The sequence below is a fragment of the Polyodon spathula genome, unplaced genomic scaffold (genome assembly GCF_017654505.1).
Source record: "Polyodon spathula isolate WHYD16114869_AA unplaced genomic scaffold, ASM1765450v1 scaffolds_731, whole genome shotgun sequence".
Lineage (NCBI taxonomy): Eukaryota > Metazoa > Chordata > Actinopteri > Acipenseriformes > Polyodontidae > Polyodon > Polyodon spathula.
In genome coordinates, this window is record NW_024472220.1 from 278,974 (window position 1) to 304,610 (window position 25,637).

General features: G+C 46.7%; 3 protein-coding genes across 5 annotated transcripts; 2 read left to right on the plus strand and 1 right to left on the minus strand.

The window, feature by feature from the left end:
* The first annotated feature begins 1,940 nt into the window (after positions 1 to 1,940).
* On the plus strand, positions 1,941 to 13,208 carry pom121 (POM121 transmembrane nucleoporin). 2 transcript variants are annotated; one of them, XM_041240952.1, is made up of 14 exons: positions 1,941 to 2,683; positions 3,432 to 3,647; positions 4,057 to 4,227; positions 4,587 to 4,667; positions 4,849 to 5,020; positions 5,496 to 5,587; positions 5,705 to 5,775; positions 6,558 to 6,688; positions 6,895 to 6,994; positions 7,337 to 7,714; positions 8,172 to 9,650; positions 9,948 to 9,986; positions 10,892 to 10,999; positions 11,267 to 13,208. In XM_041240952.1, exons 1-14 carry the CDS (start codon positions 2,151 to 2,153, stop codon positions 11,359 to 11,361), a joined length of 3,666 nt encoding a protein of 1,221 aa, XP_041096886.1. In that variant the 5' UTR covers positions 1,941 to 2,150; the 3' UTR covers positions 11,362 to 13,208. The 2 variants fall into 2 exon arrangements, with proteins under 2 accessions (XP_041096886.1, XP_041096885.1); XM_041240951.1 differs by lacking the exon at positions 9,948 to 9,986 and having other exon boundaries at positions 2,065 to 2,683.
* Positions 13,209 to 14,615: 1,407 nt separating this feature from the next.
* Positions 14,616 to 20,191, minus strand: nsun5 (NOP2/Sun RNA methyltransferase 5). Its single transcript, XM_041240953.1, has 10 exons — positions 19,916 to 20,191; positions 19,297 to 19,416; positions 18,377 to 18,545; positions 17,676 to 17,784; positions 17,230 to 17,368; positions 16,853 to 16,968; positions 16,535 to 16,713; positions 16,141 to 16,354; positions 15,498 to 15,650; positions 14,616 to 15,042 (listed from the first exon to the last, which is right to left on the minus strand). Exons 1-10 carry the CDS (start codon positions 20,006 to 20,008, stop codon positions 14,886 to 14,888), a joined length of 1,449 nt encoding a protein of 482 aa, XP_041096887.1. The 5' UTR covers positions 20,009 to 20,191; the 3' UTR covers positions 14,616 to 14,885.
* Positions 20,192 to 20,698: 507 nt separating this feature from the next.
* tbl2 (transducin beta like 2) lies at positions 20,699 to 24,808 on the plus strand. 2 transcript variants are annotated; one of them, XM_041240955.1, is made up of 7 exons: positions 20,699 to 20,886; positions 21,517 to 21,641; positions 21,804 to 21,988; positions 22,502 to 22,653; positions 23,308 to 23,434; positions 23,814 to 23,966; positions 24,236 to 24,808. In XM_041240955.1, exons 1-7 carry the CDS (start codon positions 20,760 to 20,762, stop codon positions 24,690 to 24,692), a joined length of 1,326 nt encoding a protein of 441 aa, XP_041096889.1. In that variant the 5' UTR covers positions 20,699 to 20,759; the 3' UTR covers positions 24,693 to 24,808. The 2 variants fall into 2 exon arrangements, with proteins under 2 accessions (XP_041096889.1, XP_041096888.1); XM_041240954.1 differs by having other exon boundaries at positions 20,701 to 20,886; positions 21,514 to 21,641; positions 24,236 to 24,806.
* The last annotated feature ends 829 nt before the right edge of the window (positions 24,809 to 25,637 follow it).

Sequence of the window (25,637 nt, forward strand, 5' to 3'; positions counted from 1 at the left end):
ATTGATTGATTGATTGATTGACAGATAGATAGATAGATAGATAGATATCGATAATAGATAGCTATAGATCTATATAGATCTACTATCTTGATTTTTGTGAGACGACAACAAAAGTATGTTTTCATTATCTAATATGTCATGTATACAAATACTGTTTATAATATATATATATAATATATATATATATATATATATATATATATATATATATATATATATATATATATATATATAATATATATATATATATTACATTGCTTCATATTGATACATATTGTGAAAATTTAAAAACAATACATATATCATGAAGCACTATACAGACATCGCTTTACTTTTACGCAGGTGTTCCAGTGTGGAGAGATGGCACGGCAGCACAGTATCTACTACCACAGACTGCTAAAGGAATTAACATTACGAGGAATTCAGCACTTCACAGAACCTGCAGAACAGAAGTACTTTTAAAGAGTGTTCATCAGGATATGTTGAATGTTGCTAGTTGGTTGAATATATGTTGGTAGTTTAATATGTTGTGGGTGAAAGGATTTCAGATCGTTACTGTAAACAGATGTACAGGTGATCTTCACAATGCTTGAAAGAAAAACTATATTTTCTAGATAATATAACTTGCCCTATTTAATTGTACCAATCATTTTCTTACTAAACTACACTTTGTATTAAAAAAACAACATCACTGTATTTCAGACATTATGCAAGTATTATCAACATTTTCAAAACAAAATGTTGATCAGACTTGTTTTCTTTTAAGCGGAGTCATATACAAATAGAAATCTCAATTTTCTTTTTGAATTATTCAACACGTTTCTGCTGTTCATGCTCAATACAGTTCTAATGACACGAATAAAATGTGTTCTGCTCTTACTTTATTAGGATGCTGTTTCAGTTATATGTTTGCATTTTTTTTAATGGTGACTGACTTATTTGAAAATCTCCCTTTTGGTTGATTAATTTGTCCATATTTCCGCTGGTCTTCTTAAAGAATTCTCTGGCATTCCAAATCTGCTGGCATTCCATGATTTGGTTGACTATCCTTTTTTTGACAGCCTCCGTCTCGCAACTATCAAAATATATCCAGTGCTTGACAACTTTGGAGTTCTCAAATTTGACATATTCTAACATTGCTGTACATCTATATAAACCCTACATGAAACCACATGCTTCTGATTTACTTCTAACATTGAGTGTCTTCAGGAGGTGTCTATGAGGCTGCCCGGCAAGCCTGGTAACTGGTCATTGTAAAGCTGGCTGGCAGTGACTGATGCAGTGTTTCTAACTTCCCCATTCTGACAAGCTGGATTAGCATGTGGCTGTGCACTGAACCAGTACTTTAAAGCCTTTTCATTCATGTACCCATCCTTTAACACTGACTCCTCCACCCTGGTCTGCTGTAAACTCAGCAGTCCCTGGTTGTGAAGGGTGTTGTCTGTCAGAGGATGTGGATTATCCAGGTGCAGCTGGACTCGTTTGAGATACTCAGCCACCAGGTTTCCAATCTCAGATACTTACTCCTCAGCGAAGATGATCTGATCTTTCCCATCTACCACTTCCTGTTGTTTTACCTTATGAGCCACAATGTCAGTGATTAAGGATGTGACCAAAGCCACAAACCCCACACTGCCATTCCTTCTTTTAGCAGCCTGGCCTAATGCAGTTAATACCATTGGACTCTGCTATATAATACAGCGAGTCAATTCCCGGAAAGGGATCACATTGGCTATTTCCCATATCTGCAAAAAATAGCAACTTGATAGCTCCTTACTTGAACTGAAGAAGTAGAAAGGCTACAGAGACAGTGCCGCAGTTTGGTTTGTCAGCCCAGTGTCTATTGTTTTTATTGTGTAGGTTGCTCAGTATTTTATAATGAGTCAAAAACACACGTACACACATATATATAGATATATATTTTGCAATCAGTGATTAGAAATGTAAAGCAGGTACTTTACCAAAATTGCTCCAGTAAAAATAAACAGCAACTGTATAAATGGGTAATTACGTCCGCGCACAGACCCGGCGTGCTCGTCCCCGTCCCTCCACCTGACGTGCACGCATTGTGCCTCGCCCCCTGCTCCAGCACCTTGCGGGCTCGGGCAGGATTGTGGGATATTAAAGTCCTCCGGCGGCGCGGTGCCGCGATGTATCCCAGAGAGAAGCGGCTGATCGCGCTCGTCTCTGTGGCGATCCTCGGCCTGGCCCTCTACTTTATACCGACCTTTCTTTACGTCTTGTTTATTATCGGGCTCGCATGTGCAGCATTGTTTTGTCAAACTAACGGTCCGCCCCAACAAAGCAGGCTAGGCCATCATCCTCGGCCTCACCTAGTAATCCCCCCGGCTATCAGGCGCTGGTTCCCCGGGAAACCCGCAAACGGTGTTTCTTCTCCAGGAAAGGTTAGCAATAGGGGCACTCGTGGTCGCTTCATAGGAGATTCCTGGCAGTCGGTGGTGTACAGTGGGGAGAGGCGAAAGGAGGCAGATCGAGACCAAAGCAGCGGATCGTTGTTGTTCAGCCCCCGGGATTTACTGATGGGGAGTTACCTTGCAAAGCCCGAAAGCCCCTCGGCTGCCGGAGCCCATGGGAGGCCCATCGGAGGGACACGCGAGCTTCGGGAGAGGCTGGCTCGGCCCAACCACATCGTGCAGACCCCGAACAAGAGGCTCTCATTCGGGTAAGAACCGCAGTCCGTGTGCGGAGAGAATAGACGCGTGTGACTCACTATATTGCGTTGTGATGCAGGAAAGGGCTGCTTTCAAAGGACGTGTGCACCTCCGCGTTTAGTGTTTTTTGCATTCCGAGTACTGTACTGATTTGATTGAGCGGCACATTGCTGTTTTGTGGACGCTTTATTTGTTAGTAACGAATCGGTAAGTTCCCTCCAAGATTTGAATTGGTGGGAGTAGCTGAGTTTCAAACCAGCCCCTTTGTGTTTGCACACCACCGCGTAACTTTGAGCAAGTTCTCTGGTGGAAAGACAGCTGGCTCTTGCGTTTAGGTTACAGCATAATGCCAACCCCTCTGCTTTTGCCATTGCAAATTAACGTTGTTTATACGCTGGCACTCGGGTACAATAGTGCCACCCCGCTCTTTAATGTTAGCGTGTACATTTACATACAGATAGTCCTCCGGATATGTTTAATCAGTAAACGCTCAATAATTTTTGCTGAAGAAGGTATTTTAAGTTAGAATCACACAGTCAAGCATCTACATTCTGTAGTCAGATATTCAAGTGCATAGCCCAGCTCCACGCTGTCCCCAAAAGGGATATTATAAACTGTTTAACAAGAATGAAATAACAGGTATCTTGTTACACATTTGTATAATATGATACAAAGGGTGTCTTTACTAGTATTGTATATCATCTCAGTGTGAATAACTGTCTGGTGTATGATTTACCCATCTCTCTCTCTTTCTCGTAGGGAGTCTATGAATGCAGCACGCAGGTTTAGTGTGACCCCACAGCGGTGCTACCCCATTCAGCAGACGGGGTACTCCTCAGTGGGCGTGCTGCCTTCTGTCCAGTGGAACGGCTATCGCAAGAAGAACGTCCTGTTGTCCCGCAACTCCTCCATGGTGCACAGCCCTGTGACGGTGAAGATCGCCCGGCCGGACTCTGGCAGTGTTCGCTCGCCACTGTAAGAGTTTTTGTCTCGCGGGCCAGGTTTTTATTTAGGCTGTGTGTTGTGAGTGGAAAAACATGTTTCCTGGTTGATTCTGTAGATTTATTCAAGTTTATAAAGCAACGCACTGCAGCTCCAACATGAGTTAGCTACAAATCCTAACCATGCAGAAGTATCCAAGTGCTTTGTTTGCCAAGTAAATTAAACTTAAGTTTTTTTGTTTTGTGAATGTTTTGGGTGGTCTTTAAGGAATTTTCCCAAGCAAAGTTGAAGCTCAAAATGAAATCGGTGCCGTGAGAACTGCTTGAATGTCACCTAGTGTAAACAAATCCTGTTTCAGTCAGAGTGTGGGGCTGTGTTCTGTATAAAAGTCTCTTCCTATATTGCTTGCATGCTGTATTGATGGTAACTGCTCCTGTTCCAGCTTTGAACACCTGCCCTCCCCAGTGGCTTCCCTGTCTCCAGTGGTGGCTGCTGGTTCTGCAGACCCGTGTTCAAAGGAGACGGTCCTGAGCGCGCTGAAAGAGAGCCGGAAGAGAGTGGCAGATGAAGAGGAGGAGAGGTGCTATTCTGCTGGACAAGAGAAGAAAAGAAGGTAAAGAACAAATAAGTGTGTCTCTGTTTTGAATGGGAGGACATATGTGTCACATCATTGCAAGCTGAAGCTGGAATATGACTACAGTTGAATTTTATTTTTGCGTGACATTTTGTTAATCTGTACTATAGTTAATATTTCACCAAAAGTTGACAGACTTAGAAACTAAACATGCTTCCTAATAAATGCATTTAAAGAAGTGTAGAAGTGAGTGGATTAAAACCACAATTGAGGAGAAGTTGGTCAGATGCAATTAAATTGTAGGCATCAGATTGGTTTGCCCGTAGTCTTTTCTGAATTAGTTTTAAGCTGGTAGCTTGTACGCTGGTAGTCATGTTTATATGTGTCTCGTGTTTCAGGCGCCATGACAGTGGTGGAAGCGCGCACTCTGCCTTCGAACCTCTGCTGGCCAACGGGGCTCCGTCCTTGCTGGTTCCCAAGTAAGTTGGAACGCCACGCAACTGTTCCAGTTACTGCACCTGGATTCTCCACAAAATCTCCACAAAGTGCAGTCCAAATTCACTTGTGATCTCTGTTCAGTTCTGGTTTTCTTGGCAACGGGCAATGGAATGCTTCAGAAGTCAATGAATACTTGAACACCTCTCTCTCTCTCTCTGTCAGGCCTGGGACCCTGAAGCGGAGTGCGAACTCCCTTGTCCTGGAGGATCCCTCAATGAAGAGATCCAGGACATCCTCCATTAGCTCCCTCAACTGCACTGCCCCCAGTGGAGTGCCCGGCTCAGTGCGCAACTCCATCCACAGCTCCTACAGCTCCACCCGGGGGTACTCACAGGTAAATGACAGGGGTGTGGCTATTTTATACACACACACACACACACACGCAAGGAACTGTTTGTTTGAAACAGAAGTGTATACTTTGGTAAAATGGTATATGAATGGGAGTAGGAGGAGTTGCAGTGTCGGCTGTTTACATTAAGAGGTTCTGTGCCCTATACAGATCTATAGTTAGGATAATATTGCTTATGTTTGTTTTTCATTGATAAAATGTATACATCTGTTTGGACAGCGATAAGGGATGTATTTCAAGTCTTTTTTTTTTTTTTGCTAGGAGTTTCATGCTCCGAGCACTGTGATACTTTGACACATGTAACTTTAGTTTTTTTTTACCTTACCTACCATGCAAGATGCTTGCTTGCAGGATAAGTTTGGTTAAAACTTCGTTTTGGTCCAGCGTATTGTGGTTGAAGGACTGCTGCCACCCGGTCCTATGTTGCTTCTGTAACACTGATTCCCGTGTTTGTTTTCAGCTGAGGAAGATTTCAGCCCTCAACATGTCCCCCTTGTCCAGCCCAGGCTCGTCTCGATCTCAGACCCCTGAAAGATCACCCAAAAAACCTAGGTAGAACTACTGCTTCCATTGCCGTCTGTTACATTTCTCAAAGTCATTGTTTCGCTGGGAACCATTTTTATAGTGGCTGTGTTCACAGTATGCCTTGTTTTTCTGTTTGCCGTGCAGGGAAGAGAACAGCCACCATTCTAGCACCTCTACTCCAGTGAAGCCGGACCGAACACCCGAGGAACTCGCAAGTGAGACTGGTTGCACTCTGTCACAGCTGTATGGATTTTATTTTGAAGAGGATTGTTACAATACATATAAAGATCACTCAAGCCACTACAGTAAACATCCTGTCACAACACATTTAAGATATTGAAAGACATTGAAGACACTTGACGTTTTTGGAATTTCTGTCTGTGTGTGTGATGTACATAATGGTCAGCATGAATTACATCCCGTCCATTACAAAAGACAAATATAATGCATTTAATAACCATTTCTATTGGCGAAGGTCTCTTAAATGTAATTGTTGTGTGTGCTGATGCACCCGGGAGGCTGCAAATACGCTGATCCCAGGAGCCAGCACTACACTTCAGCTGCTAGCACTGGGCCAATAGGAAATCCACCGAATGCTCATGTGTGATATGGCAGTGAAGCTACGTCTTGGTTGGTCCCCACCTCTACAATCTCATTTTATCTTGTTGAAAGCCGTGTCCAATATTAGTATGAAGTAAGTAACAGCTACTCTTGTATTGAAAATTCGAGTTCACCTTGTGCTCAAATGAACATTGGCTTACAGATGGACAGGTTACTCGGTATCCCCCTGTACTCAATAAAACATGGCTTATCCAAGTTCTGCCACAATTGAAAATCATTTCTGTAGCTGTATGTAGTCCGAAGTGTAGTGCACCTCTACTGCGTCAGCGCCACCAGGGAAATGAATCTCCACCCGAAGCAGAAACAGCTCCCACCTCGTTCCATATCTCTCCCGTCTTTGGCCCTGCATTGACCTCTGGTTTGTTTGCCTGAACAGAGAAGCTGTCTCCGCTGCTGAACCAGACGGCCTCCTCCTCCTGCTCCACCCCTCCCTCTGCAGGGGCCCATGGGAAACGCAAGCGCAAGATCCCCCTGGTGTCCAACCGGAGGGCTGACCAGATCACCCTGGTGAGAAAGAGCCTGCACCCCCTGTGGTACTCTCTGTACCACGGGGTATTTTAAAACTGGGAAAATTTGCAGTTTTGTCTTTGTTTGTATTACTAATTGAGAGCTTTTTTTAATATGTATGTATGCATGCATGCAATTAGGTGCATTATCTTTTGTGAGTTTGGCGCATTCAAGTGTATCCCTACTGCTTTTATACATTTTACCAGCCCCCACCGCCCGAGCTTGGCTACACCATCACCGCCAGTGACCTGGACTCCGAGAAGAAGGCTGCCCTGAACAGGATCAAAAAGGTTTTGGAGGAAATCGGTGAGTTCAGGAACTTCAAACTGGTTTTTAAAAAACTTTCCTTTTCTGAAGAAATCAGAGGGGTGTGTGTCTCGTCAGCGTCTTATTCATTGTGTTGAAATTCAAAGGTTTCTCGTAACACAGTATGCTTTGGGTGTGCCGTTTGAACTACATCAACAAAATAAAGATGCATTGTTTAGTAGCTGGCTGTGTTCTTTTATCATCAACCTGGGTGTTTGTGTTCAGACTTGCTGTGTTTTTGGAAATTGATATGTGGATTAGTACATTTGAAATCCGTGTTAATGGCTTGATTTTTGTGGTCGGTAACCACTCTGACTGTAGATTCTTGTGTTTTCTTTTTAGAGCCATCTAAATCGATGGCCTCTTCCCAGTCTGTGGCTTCGTTTACACCGACTACATCGTACAGTTTGGACCCAACCCCCTCTGCCATTGCCAGCCTGCCACTGAGCTCCAGCACTGCCACTGTGCCCAGTTCCACTGTCGCAGGCATTACCAGTCTGCCGGCCAGCTCTAGCAGTGCAGCTACCGCCCCCACAGGCTCGCTGCTGAACTCTGTCATTGCATCTGCCTCTGCCACAGCCGTCACCACCTCTGCAAGCACTGTCACCACGCTGCCAAGCGCCCTGCCAGCTGGGAGCCAGCCCAGTCCCAGTCCACTGCTGGATTCACTGAGGAAAATGCACAACACCCCAGCCACCACAACAGCTGCTGCTACTACTGGTCAGTATCACTTCAGAACTGTACAGTTTTGCGTCCTGCCGTACAGTGCAAAACTAGTTTGACTGTTTATGATTGCCTTATACAATTCATCTGGTTTAAATTACCAGCTGCACAGATGCAAACTGTAATCTGTATAATCCACCTCTGTTACTCACTGTCTACACTGCAGAGAGACAGAATTATCAGTTGTTGTTTTTTTTTTTTTTTTTTGCATGTACTCTTGAATCGGTAAATGGTTAGATGTTTGTTTTTGGCCAAATTGCAAAAGGCACTGCTCTCTGAAGTAGAGTCTGCAAAGCTGAACTATAGGGGGGAAAAATGTAGTAAATTGAGGTTTGGCAGGTGGGGTGTGGTTAAACATGTAATGAACAACTTCAGCTTCATAGCCTGTATTGCTTTGTGTATTTTGTTGGCCTTGATTTCCCTACTCTGATTTGACTCCCCGTTGTATTCACAGCTTCTCCTGCTACCACCACAGATGCTGCCAATACTCTCCTGTTGTCCCTGCTCCGTACCTCTGCTGCTCCGGGATCAACTCTAACAAGCACTGCAGCTGTCAAGCCCCAGCCCAGCACGTGTTTCCCCTCTGCGCCGGCCCCCCAGCTGGGCCCCCCGTCCAGCCAACCTGCCAGCTCCATTCTGTCCTCTGTGTTCAGCCAGGTCCTGCCAGAGAGCAGCACTGCAGCAGCAGCAGGGGGCATGACCTTTGGACTCTCAAGCATGGGGCATTCCACGGTGCCCTCTTCCTCCTCCTCCTCCTCCTCCACAGCAGCAGCAACAACCAGTAGCACTCAGGCTTTCTCTGCCTTTAAACCTGTCTTTGGAGCTCCAGCAGCTAGTCAGCCTACCCCAGTATCAGCACCTGCCAGTAGCTCAGCAGCCCCAATCTTCAAATCAGTCTTTGGAACCGCCACCACTGGCAGCGCTTTTGGACAACCTTCGGCGAAGGCATCCACAGCAGGAAGCAACTCTGTTTTCGGGGGACTTTCCTCCACGACCGCACCGCCTCCCACTGCTGAATTGCCAGCCAAGCCCAACTTCAGTTTTGGGGCAAGCCCAGCAAGTACCGTCCCCACCGGCAGCAGTAGTACAACAACCTCGGCCGGAGCCACCCAGTCCTTCCAGTTTGGTGCTGCAACCACCACGTTTAACTCCACCGCGGGTTTTCAATTCGGCAAGCAGCCGGCAGCAGCTAGCAGCACAGCCGCACCGGCAGCCACGGCGCCAGCACCAGCACCCCAGGTCACATTTGCCTTCGGACAGACCCTTAATAGCCAGACTGCAGCCAGTGGGGCTTTCGGGGGCTTTGGCACCGCTGCACCAGCCCCTGCCACCACAGCCGCACCGGCAAACAAAGCGACCTTCTCCTTTGGCAATGCAGTGCCTGCAACCTTCAGTGCGGCCACTTCCTCTGCAGGAACAGCCACCCCCTTTGGAGGAATGGGGGCCACCACGAACCCCACCCTGTTCGGCAGCGCCTCTACCGGCCCTGCCGCTCAGCCGGCCGCAGTCGCGCCCTTCCCCTTTGGGGGTGGCACTGCGGCCACCACTTTCAGCTTTGGAGGCCAGACAACCACAGCAGCCTCTACCTTTGGGACCCCCAGCCTGCCAGCGTTTGGCAACACCTCCACTGGATTCTCCTTCGGTACCAACACCTCCTCTAGCGCCACCCCGGCTTTCGGCTCCAGTACCCAGACCTCGTCTGCTAACACGGCTGCTCCCTCTGCGTTCGGAAGCACCGCCCCCGCCGCCACTGCTGGCTTCTCCTTTGGAGCAGCAGCCCAGTCGAGCTCAGCAGCCAGCGCCTTCCTTGCCCCCTCGACCAGGCAGAGCACAGCACCTAAGCCCAGCACTGCCGGCTTCAACTTCGGCAACACGTTTGCGGCTCCTGCTCCCGCTGCCACCTCCTCCATGGAGAACAAGCCTGCCTTTGGAGGTGAGTGTTGTCGTGCACCCTGTACTGTAGCTTTCTGCATTGCAGGGTAATACACGACTAGAAGGTTCAGCTGGGGTGTTATACCTGTAACCCAGGAAGCAAACGTAGAGTATTGTGGCAGGAGAAAAGTGGCTTCATTAGTTAGTCTAAAACCGAAATGGGGAAATTGTGAGCGGTAATGGTAATGAGGTAAAAACGTGTATCATTAAATCAGTAGCACTTTTGGCTATTACAAACGGTGAAAATTTACTTCTATTCCTGTGGCCACCCTGTTAACAACTGTTGCGTTTTCCCCAGGGTTCAACTTTGGAACTCCGAATTTAAATTTTGGTGCTGGTAAGTGTCCAGTAATACTGTCTGCCTTGCTGCAAGAGCTCTGCTTGTAATCTGGGGGGGTGGTTGTGGTTGGATAGCGAAATCCAACTAGTAAAATATGCAGCGACTTAAATTCCTGCTTTGTCTACACGCTGCCTAATAATAAACACAGCGCCGCTTGAAGGCTGTTTAACTCTTTGTCCTTCTGAAGACTTCATGGGCAGGGTCTATACCTGTGCTTCGCAATTGCACTGCAACTCCTTAGCCAGGTAGTCGTTAGCCTGGTTTGTCTGCTTTGCTTTCCAGTGCACATTAGACCTGTGCACACACCCTCTGTGACACTTTAAACAGGCAGGAGCTATTCTGGTTACCCCTGTGTAGAAATGGGTTGGTCGAACAGCACTGTCAGTGTGACCGTACTGTTGGTGGAACATGGCCGGAAGGGGTTCTGGTGGGTAAGTGACTGTTCCTCTGGGAGTTCTGCCTTTGCTGCGTATTTGGGGCTACAAGAAGCAGGCTTATCTAGTGTCTGTCAAAGCATGCCTGCTCAGAAAAAGCACACTAAGAGGGTCTACTGGAGGAATTACAAAACAGTCAAGTGAACAGGCTGGAGAAGTGATTTCGCAGGGGCAGGGGAAGCATGTTGGGCGCTTTGTTTAGGTGAAGTATGTGCTGATAATTGGATTGTATCTTATAAAAATGCAGAAATTAATTAGTTAACTAAGTTCATTAAGCCAGTCCACGTTTGTCGGCACATGAAACTGTCCGAGCCTATGCAATGCATGAATCTGTTGATTTTTAAGTAGTGGTGGTCTCTTATTTAAAGTGACATTTGGGATATTGCAATGGTAACGCGGTGGCCCAGTACATATTCAAGTCAAGGTGGGACTGACAGTTTTTATATCCTTTTTTTTTTTTTCCCTTAGGAAGCGCAAGCCCTGCTTTCGGGCAGAGTACCCCTGGAGGTCCCATCCCTTTCGGGAGCCCTGCAACCCCAGCCCCAAACTACAGCAGCATCGCACCCTCCCCCTTCGGTAAGTGAGTCTGCGCTGGAACTGAATGCTCTGTATATAGATAAACCAGTTAGTACTACAAAATAAGACTGCTTTGAGGTTGTGTGGAATAGTAGGTAGGCCACCAAATTGTTCTTGTTTTGAAATGAGCTTCTCGTATGAATGGACTGTCAATTATTTTCATGTAAGGTAACCCACAACCAGCACGTGTCCTGCGTGTTGCGACCTCAGTGTACCACCAGTCCAGCGTGCAATGCATGAACAACCTGCTGCTTGTTTGTCCCACAGGGTCCCCCACCCCTTCATTCTCCATCGGTGCAGGTTCCAAACCTTCTGGCAGGCAGAGGCTGATGGCTCGGCGCCAGCACACTCGCAAGAAGTAGAGTGGAGAGGAGCTGAACCCTGCCTGGGTGACGAGAGCCCCACCCCACCCCACCCCGGCTCTCCGTTCAGATCACACCCTGCACAGGGCTGGCACTCCAGTGGGACGTCACGTCTTTTATCTTGGGTTGTGTTTTTTTGAAACCTGTATCTTGCAGTGTTTTGGGTTCTTGTGATCTGAAGGCAACAAAAAGAAACAAGCAGCAACAGCGAATCTCAATTTTACTTGAATAAACAATCCCGATACTGGACTCTGTACATATCTGCTCGCCATGGGTTTTTTTCCTCTCTTTTTGGGTGCAGCACTGGTTCGGTTCGTTTCTCTTCCCACTTGCACAGGGACTTCTTTCTGCTCTTGCTGTTTGTAATGCTTTGATTTGTTTTCAGATTTCTATAAAGATGTCCAAGCCAGAGTCCCCTTCTTGTCTTAGTCTTGTTTAGTTACTCTGATGTCGTGAGCAAGTGTTTATGGCTGAGGAGGTCATCTGGTTGGGGTTTGAGCTAATGTTGTGATCCTGTTTGTGGAGCGGGACAGGGATCGGGTGCCAAAGCATCCAAGCTGTGTTTGTGTCTCCAGCTCCGTGTGGGATGGGACAGCTAGGCAGAGTGGCAGGTACATCGTTAGGGGTTATTCTGCTGGAGTCATTGCTGCGTGTCCTTTTATTTTGTGAGATAGGCAGTTGTGTAGCAAAAGAAGCCTATTCTGTTGTGGCCAGCAGCTATGCAATTGTTAGCCTTTTATACAGCATTTAAAAAAACAAAACCTTGTCCGCATTACTTTTTGTGAGCCCTGTAATGCACTGCTTTTCTGTGGTTGACTACCTCCTATATACCTGTATGTTATTTCCTATGCCCCCTGTAGGGGTGTTCCCATGGTTTAAATGCACATGGATTATCCTTTAACCTTTAAAGTTTCCTATTTAGGTCCAGCACACCTGCTAATTGATGGGTAAAGCTGTTTTAGCTGCTGGATTGAGGGCGTACTGCACCCCAATACAGGAAACCCCACTGATCTATTCCAGTGGGTTGGGTTGGGCAGCACTCTTGTGGTTTAACTGGCTCACAGAGGAATCGCAGTACTTCCTTGTCTAGAATCGCTGACTTGGCCCCCGCCTTCATTAATAGAAGAATGGGATTGGGAGTCTTCGTTTTTGGTAGTTCGCTGAGAGATGCTTTACGAAGTGTTGCTTTTATGTACCGCTGCGTTTTTTAAAGGAGACGTTGCATTGCAGACCAATACGAAGCGTTACCTGGAAAGCTGAAGCTGGCCATGTTCGTTGAAATGAATTCGCCGGGAACATTCAGTACAGAGTTAATCCTGTGCCTTTAAAACTGGGATAACCCCTTTTTGTCTATTTTTTTTTTTTTTTCTTAAATTCAGTGTTTTTGTATCAAAACACTTGATTCTTACTACTACTTTTAAAATGTTGTGTTTTTTCTATTGTTTTTGAATCCCTCAGTGAATCGAGTCTGGAGGAAAGTTGTGACGAATGGCGGCACATTGGTAGTGCCGGATCTGCTTTTACTAATGGCAGGGCAGGGGAGGGGAATCTGGGAGTGAATCTGAGAGTACGATTATCGGATGAGAACACAGTGCGATTCTGTAGCTCGGGTGCTGAGTGGCAACTTTTTATTCTCTGCAAAAATAAATAATATATTTAAGGAGACAGAATGCGTTTGAACGAAATGGCAACGAGGACAGGCGTTTTCTTCATTTACAGCAAGATCTACAAAATAGAGGGAGGCTCCTCTTTCACTTTGAATTTGATAAATGAATGTTGATGGTATCAGTCACTTGTCCCACTGTATGTGGAACAGTCAAACTGTCTTTTTTTTTTTTTTTTTTTTTTTTTCTAATAAAGTAGAAATCAGTGTTAATATATTTATCGATTTTTGTTACTTTTCCACTGTTGCCCTACCTTGGCATCGGTGAAAAGTACAGGAACAACCTTTTGCAAATCGTTTTTGCATTATTCTGTGTATTGCCTTGGGTCTGTGCTGTATGCAGTAGCTGACAGTATTAAATACGCTCTAGTTTCAGTGGTAGTGTTTTTTTATGTAAATGTGTTCCTTTTTGTAGCTGTCAAACAGAAGCGACCCTGCCTCGGGTGGGCTAGCCGCCTGCCGTTTTGAATTGGAGTATGAATGTGTGTGGGAGATGATTGACAAAACTTTAAATTCAGGCAACAAAAACATTATAAAAAAAAAAAAAAAAGCAAGCTCTATTTTTCTATTAAAGCAGATTGCCTTCTGGAATTCCTTCAAGCTTGGTTCATTGAGGGGGGATGTTTACAGGAGCTGCAATGATGATTTTTAGTTTGGCATTTTCCTTTTGGTAGTTTGTGGAAGTCTGTAGATTTTTATATATTTCAATGTGAATGAGCACAAATGGTCTGCAGCATTTAACTACTGGTGTCTGAGATTTGGAGTATGGTTTCCAAAAAAAGTTGATTCCCAGTTGGCGTCTTGAAACGTTGGGTTCTTTTTGTCGCGATTTCTTGATGCCGCCTGTCTCAAATGTCTTCTCATTTATTTTTCCCAAATGAATGTAGTTTTGTAAATAAAGTGTATAATCTGAAAGGTGACACTGTTGTGGTGTGTGGCTGTGCTTTCTTTGATCAGAATGTGTAAGGGAATCCTCTTTTAATCCAGATAATACACCTTGAGAGCAAGAAAAAGACATCCTTAAACTGGTGGTTTGGTGCAACTCAGATTTATAAAGTTTGGTTGGAGGATTGGAGAATATATATATAGATATATATATATATCTATATATATATATAAAACAAACGCACATCAGAAGTGCTAATATTTGTTTAGCAAGCCCGTACTCAGCTGTTTCTCTATCACAGTAGTAGTTGGTTTGGAAAGCGCTCTCCTTTGCATTGAGGTACTTCTTTGATTAAAGGCTGGATTCCTTCAGTGTGAATGCTGTAAGGTCGTGCTGTTTCTGTTGCTGACCGGACATCTATCCGTGTGTGTCCTTTTTCATGTTCTTTCCTCGAAGTAAAGATCAATGCTGTCATTGCTGTTGGGCTTTGTGGAAATGGGGAGGGAGGGAGTGAATGCATGCAGACCTGGCTTGTGTAAGATATTCTCTTTCTCTGCTCATTATGTCGTCATTACATTGAAATGGTTTTAAATTAAAGGAAACAAAACTGTGATTTTACATGGCTGATGTCTGGTTTATTTAAAGTAGATGTTTCTTTCTCTGTTCTTGATATTTAGAAATGGAACATGTAAATAAAGTGTGTACTAGTTTGCTTTACTTATTTATTTTTTGTATACAATATTCCCATCTGACAAGAGAAAATGACAAACTGTGGCCGGGTTTCCACGTAGCTTAGAAAGTCAATACTCTCTCTCTCTCTGCCCTCTTGATTTGTGTGATGCTGCAGCATTCCACACACTGTAGGAAGTGCGCATCTAAAACACTGTACTGCTTTAAAGGGTAGGTAAATCGCCCGCGTGTACGGGTCTCTGCTGTACATGTTCCAGGGATACTGAGGGACTGTCTCTCTTTCTCTCAATTCTCCTGATGCAGCTTGGGTTTCTTCTTCCTCTTTTTTCTCGTCTTCTTGGAGGCTGTGGGGGCAGGCCCCGCCTCCAAGGGGCTGGGGTCATGTGACTCTGCTTCTACATCGCTGTCAGCAGGAAGTGATGTCACAGCTTCGCAGGAAGTTCTAGAGCAGAAAAAAAACATTAAAAATCCGCAGGTCTTACTGGCCAATAAAACAAGGAAAAGTGCCTCCATTCTAACTGTGTGACCAGCCAATAGAGCTCCAGCATGTTCAGTGTTTTCAATTCTACTACCTCTCTGCTCCATCTGAAATGCCCAACTAAGTGGCTTAACCCTGCTAAGAAACGGAGGTTACCAAGGTGTGAGGCGAGGCGATGAGGAAGCAGCCTGCCCAGCTGGGTGGATGCTGAAAACGAGAAGGCAAACTATCCTCTGACAGTGTTTCCACAACTATAACACTTGACTCAAGAGCTGTGCTTAGGAGCTGAACTAAAAAATAAAGGAAGCAGCAAAAAGGGGCAGAGATACAAATTCCGGACAGAGAGAATAATTGGATCCCTGCTAATGCAGTGTTGATATGATGGTGCAGTGGTTGTTTGATGTGTAAGTGGTACTCACAGCTCCTCCTCCTCCTCCTGCTCCCCAGGGCTCCTCCTCTCCAGCATGGCCACGAAGAAGCCGTTGGTGAGGGTCTCCCCAGGGCTCGCGCGCAGACACTGAGTCAGGGGGGCCTGACCTCGCTCCGGCCAGCTCGGCAGAACAGGGACCAGCCTGAGGAGGCAACACAAATTAAACATGTGCCCCGCTGCGGGGGTAGAAATTTCACACGGCTGCTTCTTGCCATCCTCTGGCAGATGCTGCTACGATGGTTTCACTCTGAAGACTCAATGTGATTGATAAAGACGTCTCGTCTAAGATTTCACTAAATATGTTTATCTTCTGAATAACTTCCACGGTTAGAAACGTGCATTTCACAACTACCCTCAATTAAGAATATTATTTAAATGGCCCGGAGGCCAGGGTTAGTGCAATCAGACCCCTGGTAAATATTGCTGTCCTCCCCTACACAGGCTGAGGACTGTGACAGGTGTGATCCTTTCTGTTTCTAACTCTAACTGATCTTTCGATTCAGTGTTCAAGGACTGTTTGTTACCAGAGTAGAAGTGATAAACAAAAATACCTTCAGTGCCAAGGATACCAATGATGAAACGGTGTAGAAACAGTTTTTAAAGCCCCACGCCCCCCCCCTGCTGGTGGTTACCTGAAGCTGCGGCGGTGCTCCCGTAGGCAGGCCTGCACCACGCTCTCGTTCTCCTCCTCGTGCACCGAGCAGGTGGAGTAGACGAGACGCTGCAGCCGCGGGAAGCGCAGGGCATGGTTCAGGCAGCGCAGCTGGAACGCAGCCAGAGACTGCAGCCGCTGCGTAGACACGGAGCCAGGGGAGTCTGTGACCTCGTTCATTCGGCCCACGATGCCTGAGAGGGAGAGGGAGTCACAAAGGCACTCATCTAAACTGTGGATCTAACACAGCGGCTTAAAGGAAGAGATTTTGTGAAAACCAGTATCTGCTTTACATCCCTGGATTGTGTCTTGGTGAATTCCGTGTGGCAATGTAACCGGTGCAGTTCGGATAGTGTGTGTGTGTGTGCGTTTACCTGAGCCGCTGCACGAGGGGTCCAGCAGGATATACTCCACCTGGCTGTATCTGGGGTCCTCTGGGTCCAGCGTCAGGAAGTCCTGATTGGCCAGCTCGTGACAGGTAACCCCAGCTCTGAGGAGCAGCGTGCTCATGGTGGACAGGCGCTTGGGGTCGAGGTCAAAGGCAAACAGCTTCCTGGCGACAGAAAAGAAGGAACTGTTCAATCCTGTGCTGTAGTTTTATTAGGGTTAAATATACAAGAAAAATCTTGAACTGGAGTCGAGAAGCAGCAAAGCCACCCATACTCGAGAGGCCAGTGAACCCCCTCGCCTACCCCCGGTTCCCCAGCAGAGCGGCCAGGTGGCTGGTCTTGTTCCCCGGGGCGGCGCAGGCATCGATCACATGGGCCCCAGCAGGGGGGTTCAGGAGGAATGCTGGGAGGCAGCTGGCCTGCAGCAACACAGGACAAATTACTGAGAACTACAAACACAAGCACTCGTTTAGCAGTACAGCACAGAGCGAATCATTAAAACACATTTACTATAGTACTAGAAGAGAAACCTGGTCATACAACTGGGCAAACGTTTCTATGAGAAGTCAGATAGTCTATTTAAATGACCTAAACATTACATACAGAATTCATATCTATATCGACCAGCATTAAGGTGTGCCCCACATCACAGATCCATTCCTCTCTGGCCCGCCCCTCACCTTGTCCTGCAGGATGACGTGTCCCGTCTGGTACAGGAAGTGCGCGTGGAGGTCAGTCTTGGCTGGGAAGACCAGGAGTCCAGGGAGATGCAGGTCACAATAAAATCTCTTTCCCGACAGCCTCTGCAACTCCTCCAGACTGCAATCAAACAGCAGCGCTTTCACTGAACAAACAGCTCCCTCTTTGCGTAAGAATACCTTGTGGTGTTCCCCAATATATGTTAATAGGTTGGGTGTCTCATTACTTTTATTATAAGAGATGTCATGAACTACTGTTACATTTTAGTTAAGCTGTGTTCTATGCACAGGATGACATCTATACACAAGATGTACTGGGATTCTAACAAACTCTTACCTGTGCCTGCAATCAAAGGTAGGAAAGCAGCTTTCCAAAGTGTTAAAGGGTAACCCAGCATGCCCCCCCCCCCAGCCAGCACCGTGTCTACCTGCTCGCTCGCCCCAGGTAGGTGTAGCCCTCTCTCTTCAGGTAGTCGATCACGTCCTCCTGGCTGGTCTTGAGAGTGTTGATCCGAGCATAGCGGGGCAGCTGCTTCCCTGACGGAGGAAGAGGCGACACTCGAATCTCCCCGTCACACAGCAGCCCTGCTCTGTACACTGACACTGCAATCTGACTGGAACGCCAGGCTCTGCTAATGCAGGAGCACAACCCTCCACTACGAAAGACTCTGCAAATCTCACTGAGGTACAGTTGTGCTCAGAAGTTTGGAAGCAACAAATGATTTACACCAAGGCCGGGGGCTGGGGATTGTAGTGCCCGTGTTTCCACACTCATAACCCTTACTAAATACCCTGGAATCTGAATAGATCATCGTCTCCCCTTTAAACATGTGCTAAATATTTTAATGAGCAAGACATCTCACAAGTGGAACGGTCCTTCGAAAAGTTCTCCTTTGTCTAGGAAAGCAGCACAACTGGGGATGGGGAGTTTGTTGTCGGGTAACTTCACTCATACTTTCTCATTAAATATCTTGGAATTCCTGAATAGATCCTCCTCTTTAAAAATATGCTACAGATTTTAATGAGCAATCCGTCTCACAAGGACAGTGGGACCCTGAATCAGATTCACATCCTAACAATGCTGGCTGACTCTGCAGTAGCTAACCATCTCCAGTGGACTCCAGCGTACCTTGAGCCTGGCTGGCTTTGGGCAGCAGGTCCTCATTGCGGCTGACCTTCCTCTTGATCTTGAGCCTGGCCAGGGCTGCCTGCAACCTCGCGCGGTGCTTCATGATCAGAGCCTTCCAGCTCCCCCCACACTTCACCCCTCTGCCAATCAGGAGGTCGTACACCAGCACCTGGGGAGGGCAATACAGGAGGGGGGCCATTAGACGTGTGAGAGACTGACAGGGTTAATCAAACCAATATCATAATTAACTGAATACAGTCAACTCTGCCTGGGAGGGGTGCCCCTGATCAAACAACAACACAGATAATGCAAACTCTATAAAACACTAACAAAAAACATACCCAGCACTGCACACTGTAGAGTTTCTTAAAACCCTTGATTTTTTTCATTGATTTCCTCTTCTGCAAACCGCTTGAAGAATGGAATCAACTCTTCCTTCTTTTTTTAGTTAGTGCATCACTTTGCCTCAATGGTGCCACCTCAAGCATTGCGTGTGATGTCAGCTCTGTACAGAAACATTCCATAAAATGGAATTCCAACTATTTATATAACTGAGATACTCAGTTATCACTGTGAGAGTGACTACCATGCTCCCAAGCTAATTAGATGCAGTGCGTATGTATGCATGTGTGATCATGCCTGATAGAAGATCTGCTTTAATTGTGGGCTAACGGTAGCCACCTGCTTCACTTGCACATAGATTTCTTTATTCACAATCTCAGAAGTGATGGCTCTGTAAACTCTGCGAAGTGATAACTCTGTAAAAGTGTTGCTGAGTCTAACCACAAACTTCCATGAAGGAATCAGGTGCAGTTATAATTCATTCAGCTCTGTGGCTCTGTTTCCACTTGGACAGGGTTAGGGCACCTGGTTCAAATGATAATAATGATAATGGCGAGGAGGAGGATGATGAGCTCTACCTTGGCCACATTCATCTTGAGTTTCTTCTGCTTCAGCAGGCCTGTGCTGGTGATGATCTCCTCCAGGATCTTGGAGTATTTCAGCGTCTCGCACACCAAGGCGTACAGCTGCTTGATATTCTGTGGGGAGACACAGCACCGTCACTGGTTCACTGCCCTGCGCTCTACTGTACCGGACCCCTCTCCGGCAGGACTGGGCACTGACCGCGCCGGGCAGTGCGTGTCAGCAACATACCCGCCGGTATTAATGCATAGCTGGTTTACAGCTATTTGTTTAAGATGTTTTCTTTTAAAGGAAAGAAGCTCCTCATAAATACGATCATTTAACCTAGTGTGTAATTATTCGGGTACCAATAACTCTCTGTTCACTAGGACAGATCACCTTTCTTAACTCACACTTCACTGCATCCCGGTACTATAATGTAGTTCCGTTTCTCTTCGTAAAGAAGACAGGTCAAACTTACCAGAATGCTTTTGCAACTGTTCTGGTCCGACAGATAAACTCTGATAATACAACAAGCGGACAGGAACACTGGATAACTGTGTTTGAATTAGGACAGCGTGTAGGGTGACGTGCTTGCCAGGAGAAAGGCATACAGAAACAGTGCATGCAACTTACCTGAAATTTACTGTTATACACGAGAGTCTTAACAGCGCCCTCCTTGTTCTCGATCTTATCGAGGATCTCCGCTGCTTTCACGTACAAAACCATGATTGCTTACTTGATGATATAATTTACACCGGGGGTTTAAAACACATTTAAGACGGAGCAAGAGCCATCTTCAACTAGAGCCGATGATCGCTTCCAAACAGCAGCGACAGAACCACGTGGCTCTCCAAGCCAGGCACACTGACGGGCTGCGGTGAAACATGCATCCTTGCGCGACCTCGGACGCTAGTTTACGGTAGCTGTGCAGAAAGTTGAACGCTTCTTGGACGTTGTTACGATTAAAATTAAAAATGAAAAAAATAAGAAAGCGATCGCTATTGTTATCTGGCAGTCTTGGGGATATTTGCTTAGCCGTTAAAACGAAGCAACCCCTAGCTCCAAACTTATACGAGCGTGCAATGTGATTTTAATGTATACACTTACTGTATGGGAAATGTCAATATGGATATTTTAGTAAATAAAAACTGTATATCAGCGACAACACATTTTTGGCTGCGGCTACCCGTTTAATTATCCTAATGTCATTCAGACCCTTAACGATCTCTTATATTTTTGTTAATGTCATTGTTATTTTATTTCTGTGTCAGTTGCGTCAGCCATAGGTACAGTGCTTACTGTAATTATAACTGATACCGTTGTTATGGCAACATTTACGCGCACTGCCAAAGACAAGAGATGCGTGCTCGTTCTGGCGCCCGGCTTTGTGTTTTTTTTTGATGAACGTAATCGACGTCCTCGTACCCTCACAGTGTTACTCTAACGTGGCAGAAGAAGCGAGCCTGGATTAGTAAAGATGGAGTTAGCCGTGTTGGTGGCCGTCTCCATGCTAATAGGAGCCCTGGTCCTCCTCGTCGTTGTCGCTCTGGGGAAACACCGAGACGAGCAGAAAGAGGAATCCGGCCAGAACACGGACACAGTCGGTAAGGAGGTTAATGTTAACGCGGCGGCGGTGTTTAGCTCGTTTCCCTATTCTGAGCGGCTCGGGGAGGGTGGGTGTCCGCTAGGCGGCGCTAAGCTCATGGCTCTGCTAGTTTCACGCCGCTGAGCTTTTGCCTCGGTGCGGCTGGTTAGTCGTGTCGATGTCGCTAACCCAAGGACAGCGCCCTCTGCCCGCAGAAAAGACGCCGCACTTGTAATATTTAATTCCAGAGTTCAGGTTGGGAACAGAGATTTCTATTTCAGATCTGGTCGATTGAACCGTAAGTGACACGACCTGTTGAGTGAGTCTGCGTGTGCTTTATTTTAAGAAGCTGTAGCAACTGTATTAATACAGCAACTTAAATATTTAGTTGAGTAGAAGGTGGGAAATATCTACTGGTGTGGAGGAGGTCTTAACTGCCTGTTCAGTTTTTTTTTTTAAGAGCATTATTTATTGTGTGAGATTGTGTTGGATAACATAAATACAAAGCAAAACACTCTTGCAGTGTTGCAACAACACTTCTTGAAAAACTGTTTGTTGGGGCATTCAATGCCAAATTTAATATCCAGAGGCAATTCCTGGGTCAGCATTCATTTGTGACGTTTTTAAATGTGGTATGTGTTTTCAGAAGAGAAAATAAACGGGCAATCGGAGAGACTCCTCCCATCGAAGAAACAGAAACCTCAGCAGCGCCCCCGTAAGGAGAAACCACAGCAGCACACCTTCTCACACCCGCTGCTGGCATCCTCTCTCAAGGTAGGTGCAGTCAAGGCCTGGCTAGGATTGCCAGTTAGTGCTATGTAGTGCTGATCCGATTCCTAGTGTAAGTTGACTCAGAAATCAGTAACTTCAACCATTAAGTTGTGTGCGGTACTGAAAGAAGCTAAGCTCTGCCGTCTCACCCTGTCTCCTCTGCAGGCTCATAGTGGGAACGTCACCTGCCTGGACTTCAGCAGCAATGGCAAGTACCTGGCGTCCTGCGCCGACGACCGCACCGTCCGCATCTGGAGCACCAAGGACTTCCTGGAGCGGGAGCACCGCTGCTTGCGCGCCAACGTGGAGCTGGACCACGCCACCCTCGTCAGCTTCAGCCCCGACTCGCGGTAGGTTGCGTGACGTTTCACGCCATGCTGAGTGAGTACAGAGCCTGGGAAAGTCTTCAGGACCGTTAGTACGGGGCTTGCAGGAAAGTTGGGCTAGTGAAAGGTTAGAAAATGTTTTGCCGTGGGGCGGTAAGCTCTAGGAGTTACTAAATTTAGTGTTTCAATCCAGGTGGACGTCTACAAATTAGTGGGCTTTAAAGTTAGTTTACCAGTTAGTCTCGCTACTAATCCTAATAGCAGCTTAGTCACTTACTAGAATCCATTTGGTAGTCCTAATATCTTACTAGCTGATCCAGCATACATGTCTGCATCAGTAGCTCTACATTAAACACACCAATATGTATTAAACACATGGTAAACAGCGGAAGAATAATCTACAAATGCCTTCATATTGGGTGTATGCTTGTAACGTATTTAGTTGGATGTGATCAGTGTTTGCAATGCGGTCACCACACCACAGCTGCCCTCCCTGTGGGGTATTGACCGCCCCTCACCCCTTGTCTTGTGGTGCAGGGCCTTCATCACCTGGCTGGCTAACGGCGAGACTATCCGCGTGTTTAAGATGAACAAGAAGGACGACGGCTCGGTCACCTTCATCGCTGCGCCCGAGGACTTCCCCCAGAGACACAAGGCTGCTGTGATCAACATCGGCATCGCAGAGACAGGTAGCAGGGCCTCTCTACTCTCCTGTGGGCCGACTGGCAACGTGCGCGGTGCTGCTGCCAGGGATGGAGTGAGGGGAGTTGAGTCTCCTCGGCGAAATCAAACGTGATCTCATGGGATGCACTTTCTAACGCTAGCTGGAAAACTCGACTTTGCAAAGCACTGGACTCGATTTTGCAAACCACATGATGTGCATTTTAAAACAGGACCAAGGCAGTACAAGTCCAAAGACTTTTTTTGGCTGGGGATCATGAGGTTCGTTGTCAGAGTTGAGGAGGAAATCTACCTGTTATTAAAGTGGACCAAGTGCCAGCACTCTGAGGAGTCGGCATGCTTTTTCCTGAGCTGTCTTTAATTACCTGCTGGTACAGGCAACCATGGAGAAAAACAGTTTTATTGTGGATATGACAGCTGGTGCCTGATCATTTAGCAGCACTGGGCAAGAGGATTCCCCAGTCCTGTTATGCCTCATTTATGTAATTTCTTTAACAAAGACATCAGTGTCCTGTTGGTGCTAATATTGCTCTTTGGAAGGGCTTTTTGATCAGAAAGGCAGTATTGTATTGCTGAGCTTTGATATTGAGCCTGCAGAGTGTCCTTCGTGAATGCTCCTGAGCCTTCCTAATCCCCCATCCCTTGTGTGCTCCTTGTTTCAGGGAAGTTCATAATGACGGCCTCCAGCGACACCACCATCCTAATCTGGGACCTGAAAGGGGAGGTCCTGGCCTCCATCAACACCAACCAGATGACCAACGCGTACGCCACCGTGTCTCCTTGTGGCAGGTCAGCTGCTCTGTCCACTGTCTCTTCCTTCCTGCTGCTCTCCGCTTCTCTGTCTAATCAGACCCCATTCCTGATGCTAGTCTGCCAACCACTCTACCACTGCTGTCTGTGGGACTGTCTATTGCTGTTGTCCACTCCTCCCTCTATTTCTGTGCTGCTTCTCCAAGCTCTTTCTGTTGCGTTCATGAAACACAGCACACTGAACCGTGCATGCAGCACAGAAGTCCATCATCTGCTCCACCCTTATCCTAATGCTGTCTGCTGTAACATTGTTTCAAAGCGAATGTGTTGCTACTTCCACTCATAGACAGTTTAAATATCCCAAGTTTAGTGGTTCCTCCATACCATCATTCCCTCCCCTCTCTCTTTGCTGTGGCAGGTTTGTGGCGTCCTGTGGATTCACCCCGGATGTGAAGGTTTGGGAGGTGTGTTTCGGGAAGGGGGGCGACTTTAAAGAGGTGGCGCGGGCGTTTGATCTGAAGGGGCACTCGGCCGGCGTCTGCAGTTTCTCATTCTCAAACGACTCGAGGAGGTGAGACCCGCAGGGTTACAAAGACTCCTGCATTCATAAACAGAGGGCCTGATATTTCTGACCTCTAAACCTCTTCAATAAGGGGTTAGTACAAACTTGGTTTCACATGAAAGATGTCATTGTCTTGCTTTCTTTCAGAAACAGCAAGTGACTTTTGTAGCTGCAGTTGCTTGACCTTAGATGCCAGTGTTCTGAATGTTTAGTTCATTTTAGCCTGTGCACTTGTTGGAATTTCGTCACAGATTGTGAATGCTTTCCTCTTCCTTCAGGATGGTGACGGTTTCCAAAGACGGGACGTGGAAGCTGTGGGATACGGATGTGGAGTACAAGCAGCAGCAGGACCCGTACCTGCTGCTGACGGGCCAGTGCCAGGTGTCGGAGCCGTGCCGCATTGCGCTCTCCCCGGACGCCCGCGTGGTGGCCATCTCCTGCGGCTCCAGCCTGGCTCTGTACAGCGCGGCGAGCGGGGAGCTGGAGGAGGAGTTCCAGGGGGTGCACAGCGAGGAGATCAGCTCCCTGCACTTCGACATCAACAACCGATTCGTAGTGACCAGCGGGGACCGCGTCATCCGCGTCTTCCACAACACCCCCGGCTACCGCGCCGCCATCCGCGAGATGGAGGCCATGCTGAAGAAAGCCTCCAACGAGGGCATGCGCCAGAGACTGCAACTGCAAATCAGAGATGCACAGAGTGCCCTGGACAGTGTGTGCGCGGTCAGGGAATGAAAGAGAGAGAGGAGAGGCATTTCCCAACTTCAAAACTAAATTAAACTGTTCTTGTTCTTCTCTGCTGTTTCTTGCGTGCGCTTGCTGGTTTTAAAACAAATTGTGTTTCTAATAAAATTGATGTGTTTTGCAAAAAAGCAAGCAAGCGTGTGCATGTTTGTTTTCATTTTGCTTAAAAAAAAACAAACTTAATTTAAAAAGAAAACCTGTACCCAAAGCAGACCTGGGCCCTGGTTGAAGTGGAGCCCATTATATTTACTGTGTACCTTTCACATGTGAAAATGTGTGATTGTGAATGTGTTTGACCAGGAGACGGAACAAATGTGATCAGATCCAATTTCTAGAAGACTTGTTTAACATTCTTTTCTTGGTGAGTATTTCAACAGGCACGGTTTGCACAGCCCGTTTATATTCCAGTCCTGTTTGTTTGGTGTGGAGACGTTCAAGAATGGTTTAATGGTAGTGTTTCTGTCTCACGGTCCCAAAGCTTCTGGCATCTTTTGTGCCAAGTGTGCAAGCAGGGCTGGAATCTGCAACTTCATTTCTTTAACTACCCTCCCAGTTCTGTGCTCTAATCTACAGGCAACACTGTCACCAGTATATCATACTGAGAATAACTTAAATAAGTGCTTTCAAACCCGTGCTGAGTCTCAAAGCAGCAGCAGTAGCTGAATCACTTGTGAATCCCATCTGCACAAGGCAAAACAGGACGTTTCTTTAACTCCTTCTGTCCACCACGAGAGCAAATGGCATGGATTTCAAAATCTCCCCTCTGTATTTTCTTACTCCTGCATGCAAGAGAAAGTACAGTGCTTAGTAACAGTAGAAGAGACCGGCAGTCATAGCGAGTTGTGTCTCTCTCAGTCTGTTCACCAGGACCTCGTTAAAGCCAGGTCCTTCGTTACCATGCTGTGACCAGGCTCCCAGCTGCTGCTTTGATAACAG

Coding starts and splice junctions, on each gene's coding strand:
- nsun5 (XM_041240953.1), bottom strand. CDS start 20,008: ATGGTTTTGTACGTGAAAGCAGCGGAGATCCTCGATAAGATCGAGAAC. Junction 17,369..17,675: donor TACCTGGGGCGAGCGAGCAG/GTAGACACGGTG, acceptor GTTTGATTGCAG/TCTGGAGGAGTTGCAGAGGC. Junction 16,714..16,852: donor GCTCTGCTGGGGAACCGGGG/GTAGGCGAGGGG, acceptor TTCTGTCGCCAG/GAAGCTGTTTGCCTTTGACC.
- pom121 (XM_041240952.1), top strand. CDS start 2,151: ATGTATCCCAGAGAGAAGCGGCTGATCGCGCTCGTCTCTGTGGCGATC. Junction 9,651..9,947: donor GAACAAGCCTGCCTTTGGAG/GTGAGTGTTGTC, acceptor CGTTTTCCCCAG/GGTTCAACTTTGGAACTCCG. Junction 9,987..10,891: donor GAATTTAAATTTTGGTGCTG/GTAAGTGTCCAG, acceptor TTTTTCCCTTAG/GAAGCGCAAGCCCTGCTTTC.
- tbl2 (XM_041240954.1), top strand. CDS start 20,760: ATGGAGTTAGCCGTGTTGGTGGCCGTCTCCATGCTAATAGGAGCCCTG. Junction 20,887..21,513: donor CCAGAACACGGACACAGTCG/GTAAGGAGGTTA, acceptor ATGTGTTTTCAG/AAGAGAAAATAAACGGGCAA. Junction 21,989..22,501: donor AGCTTCAGCCCCGACTCGCG/GTAGGTTGCGTG, acceptor CTTGTGGTGCAG/GGCCTTCATCACCTGGCTGG.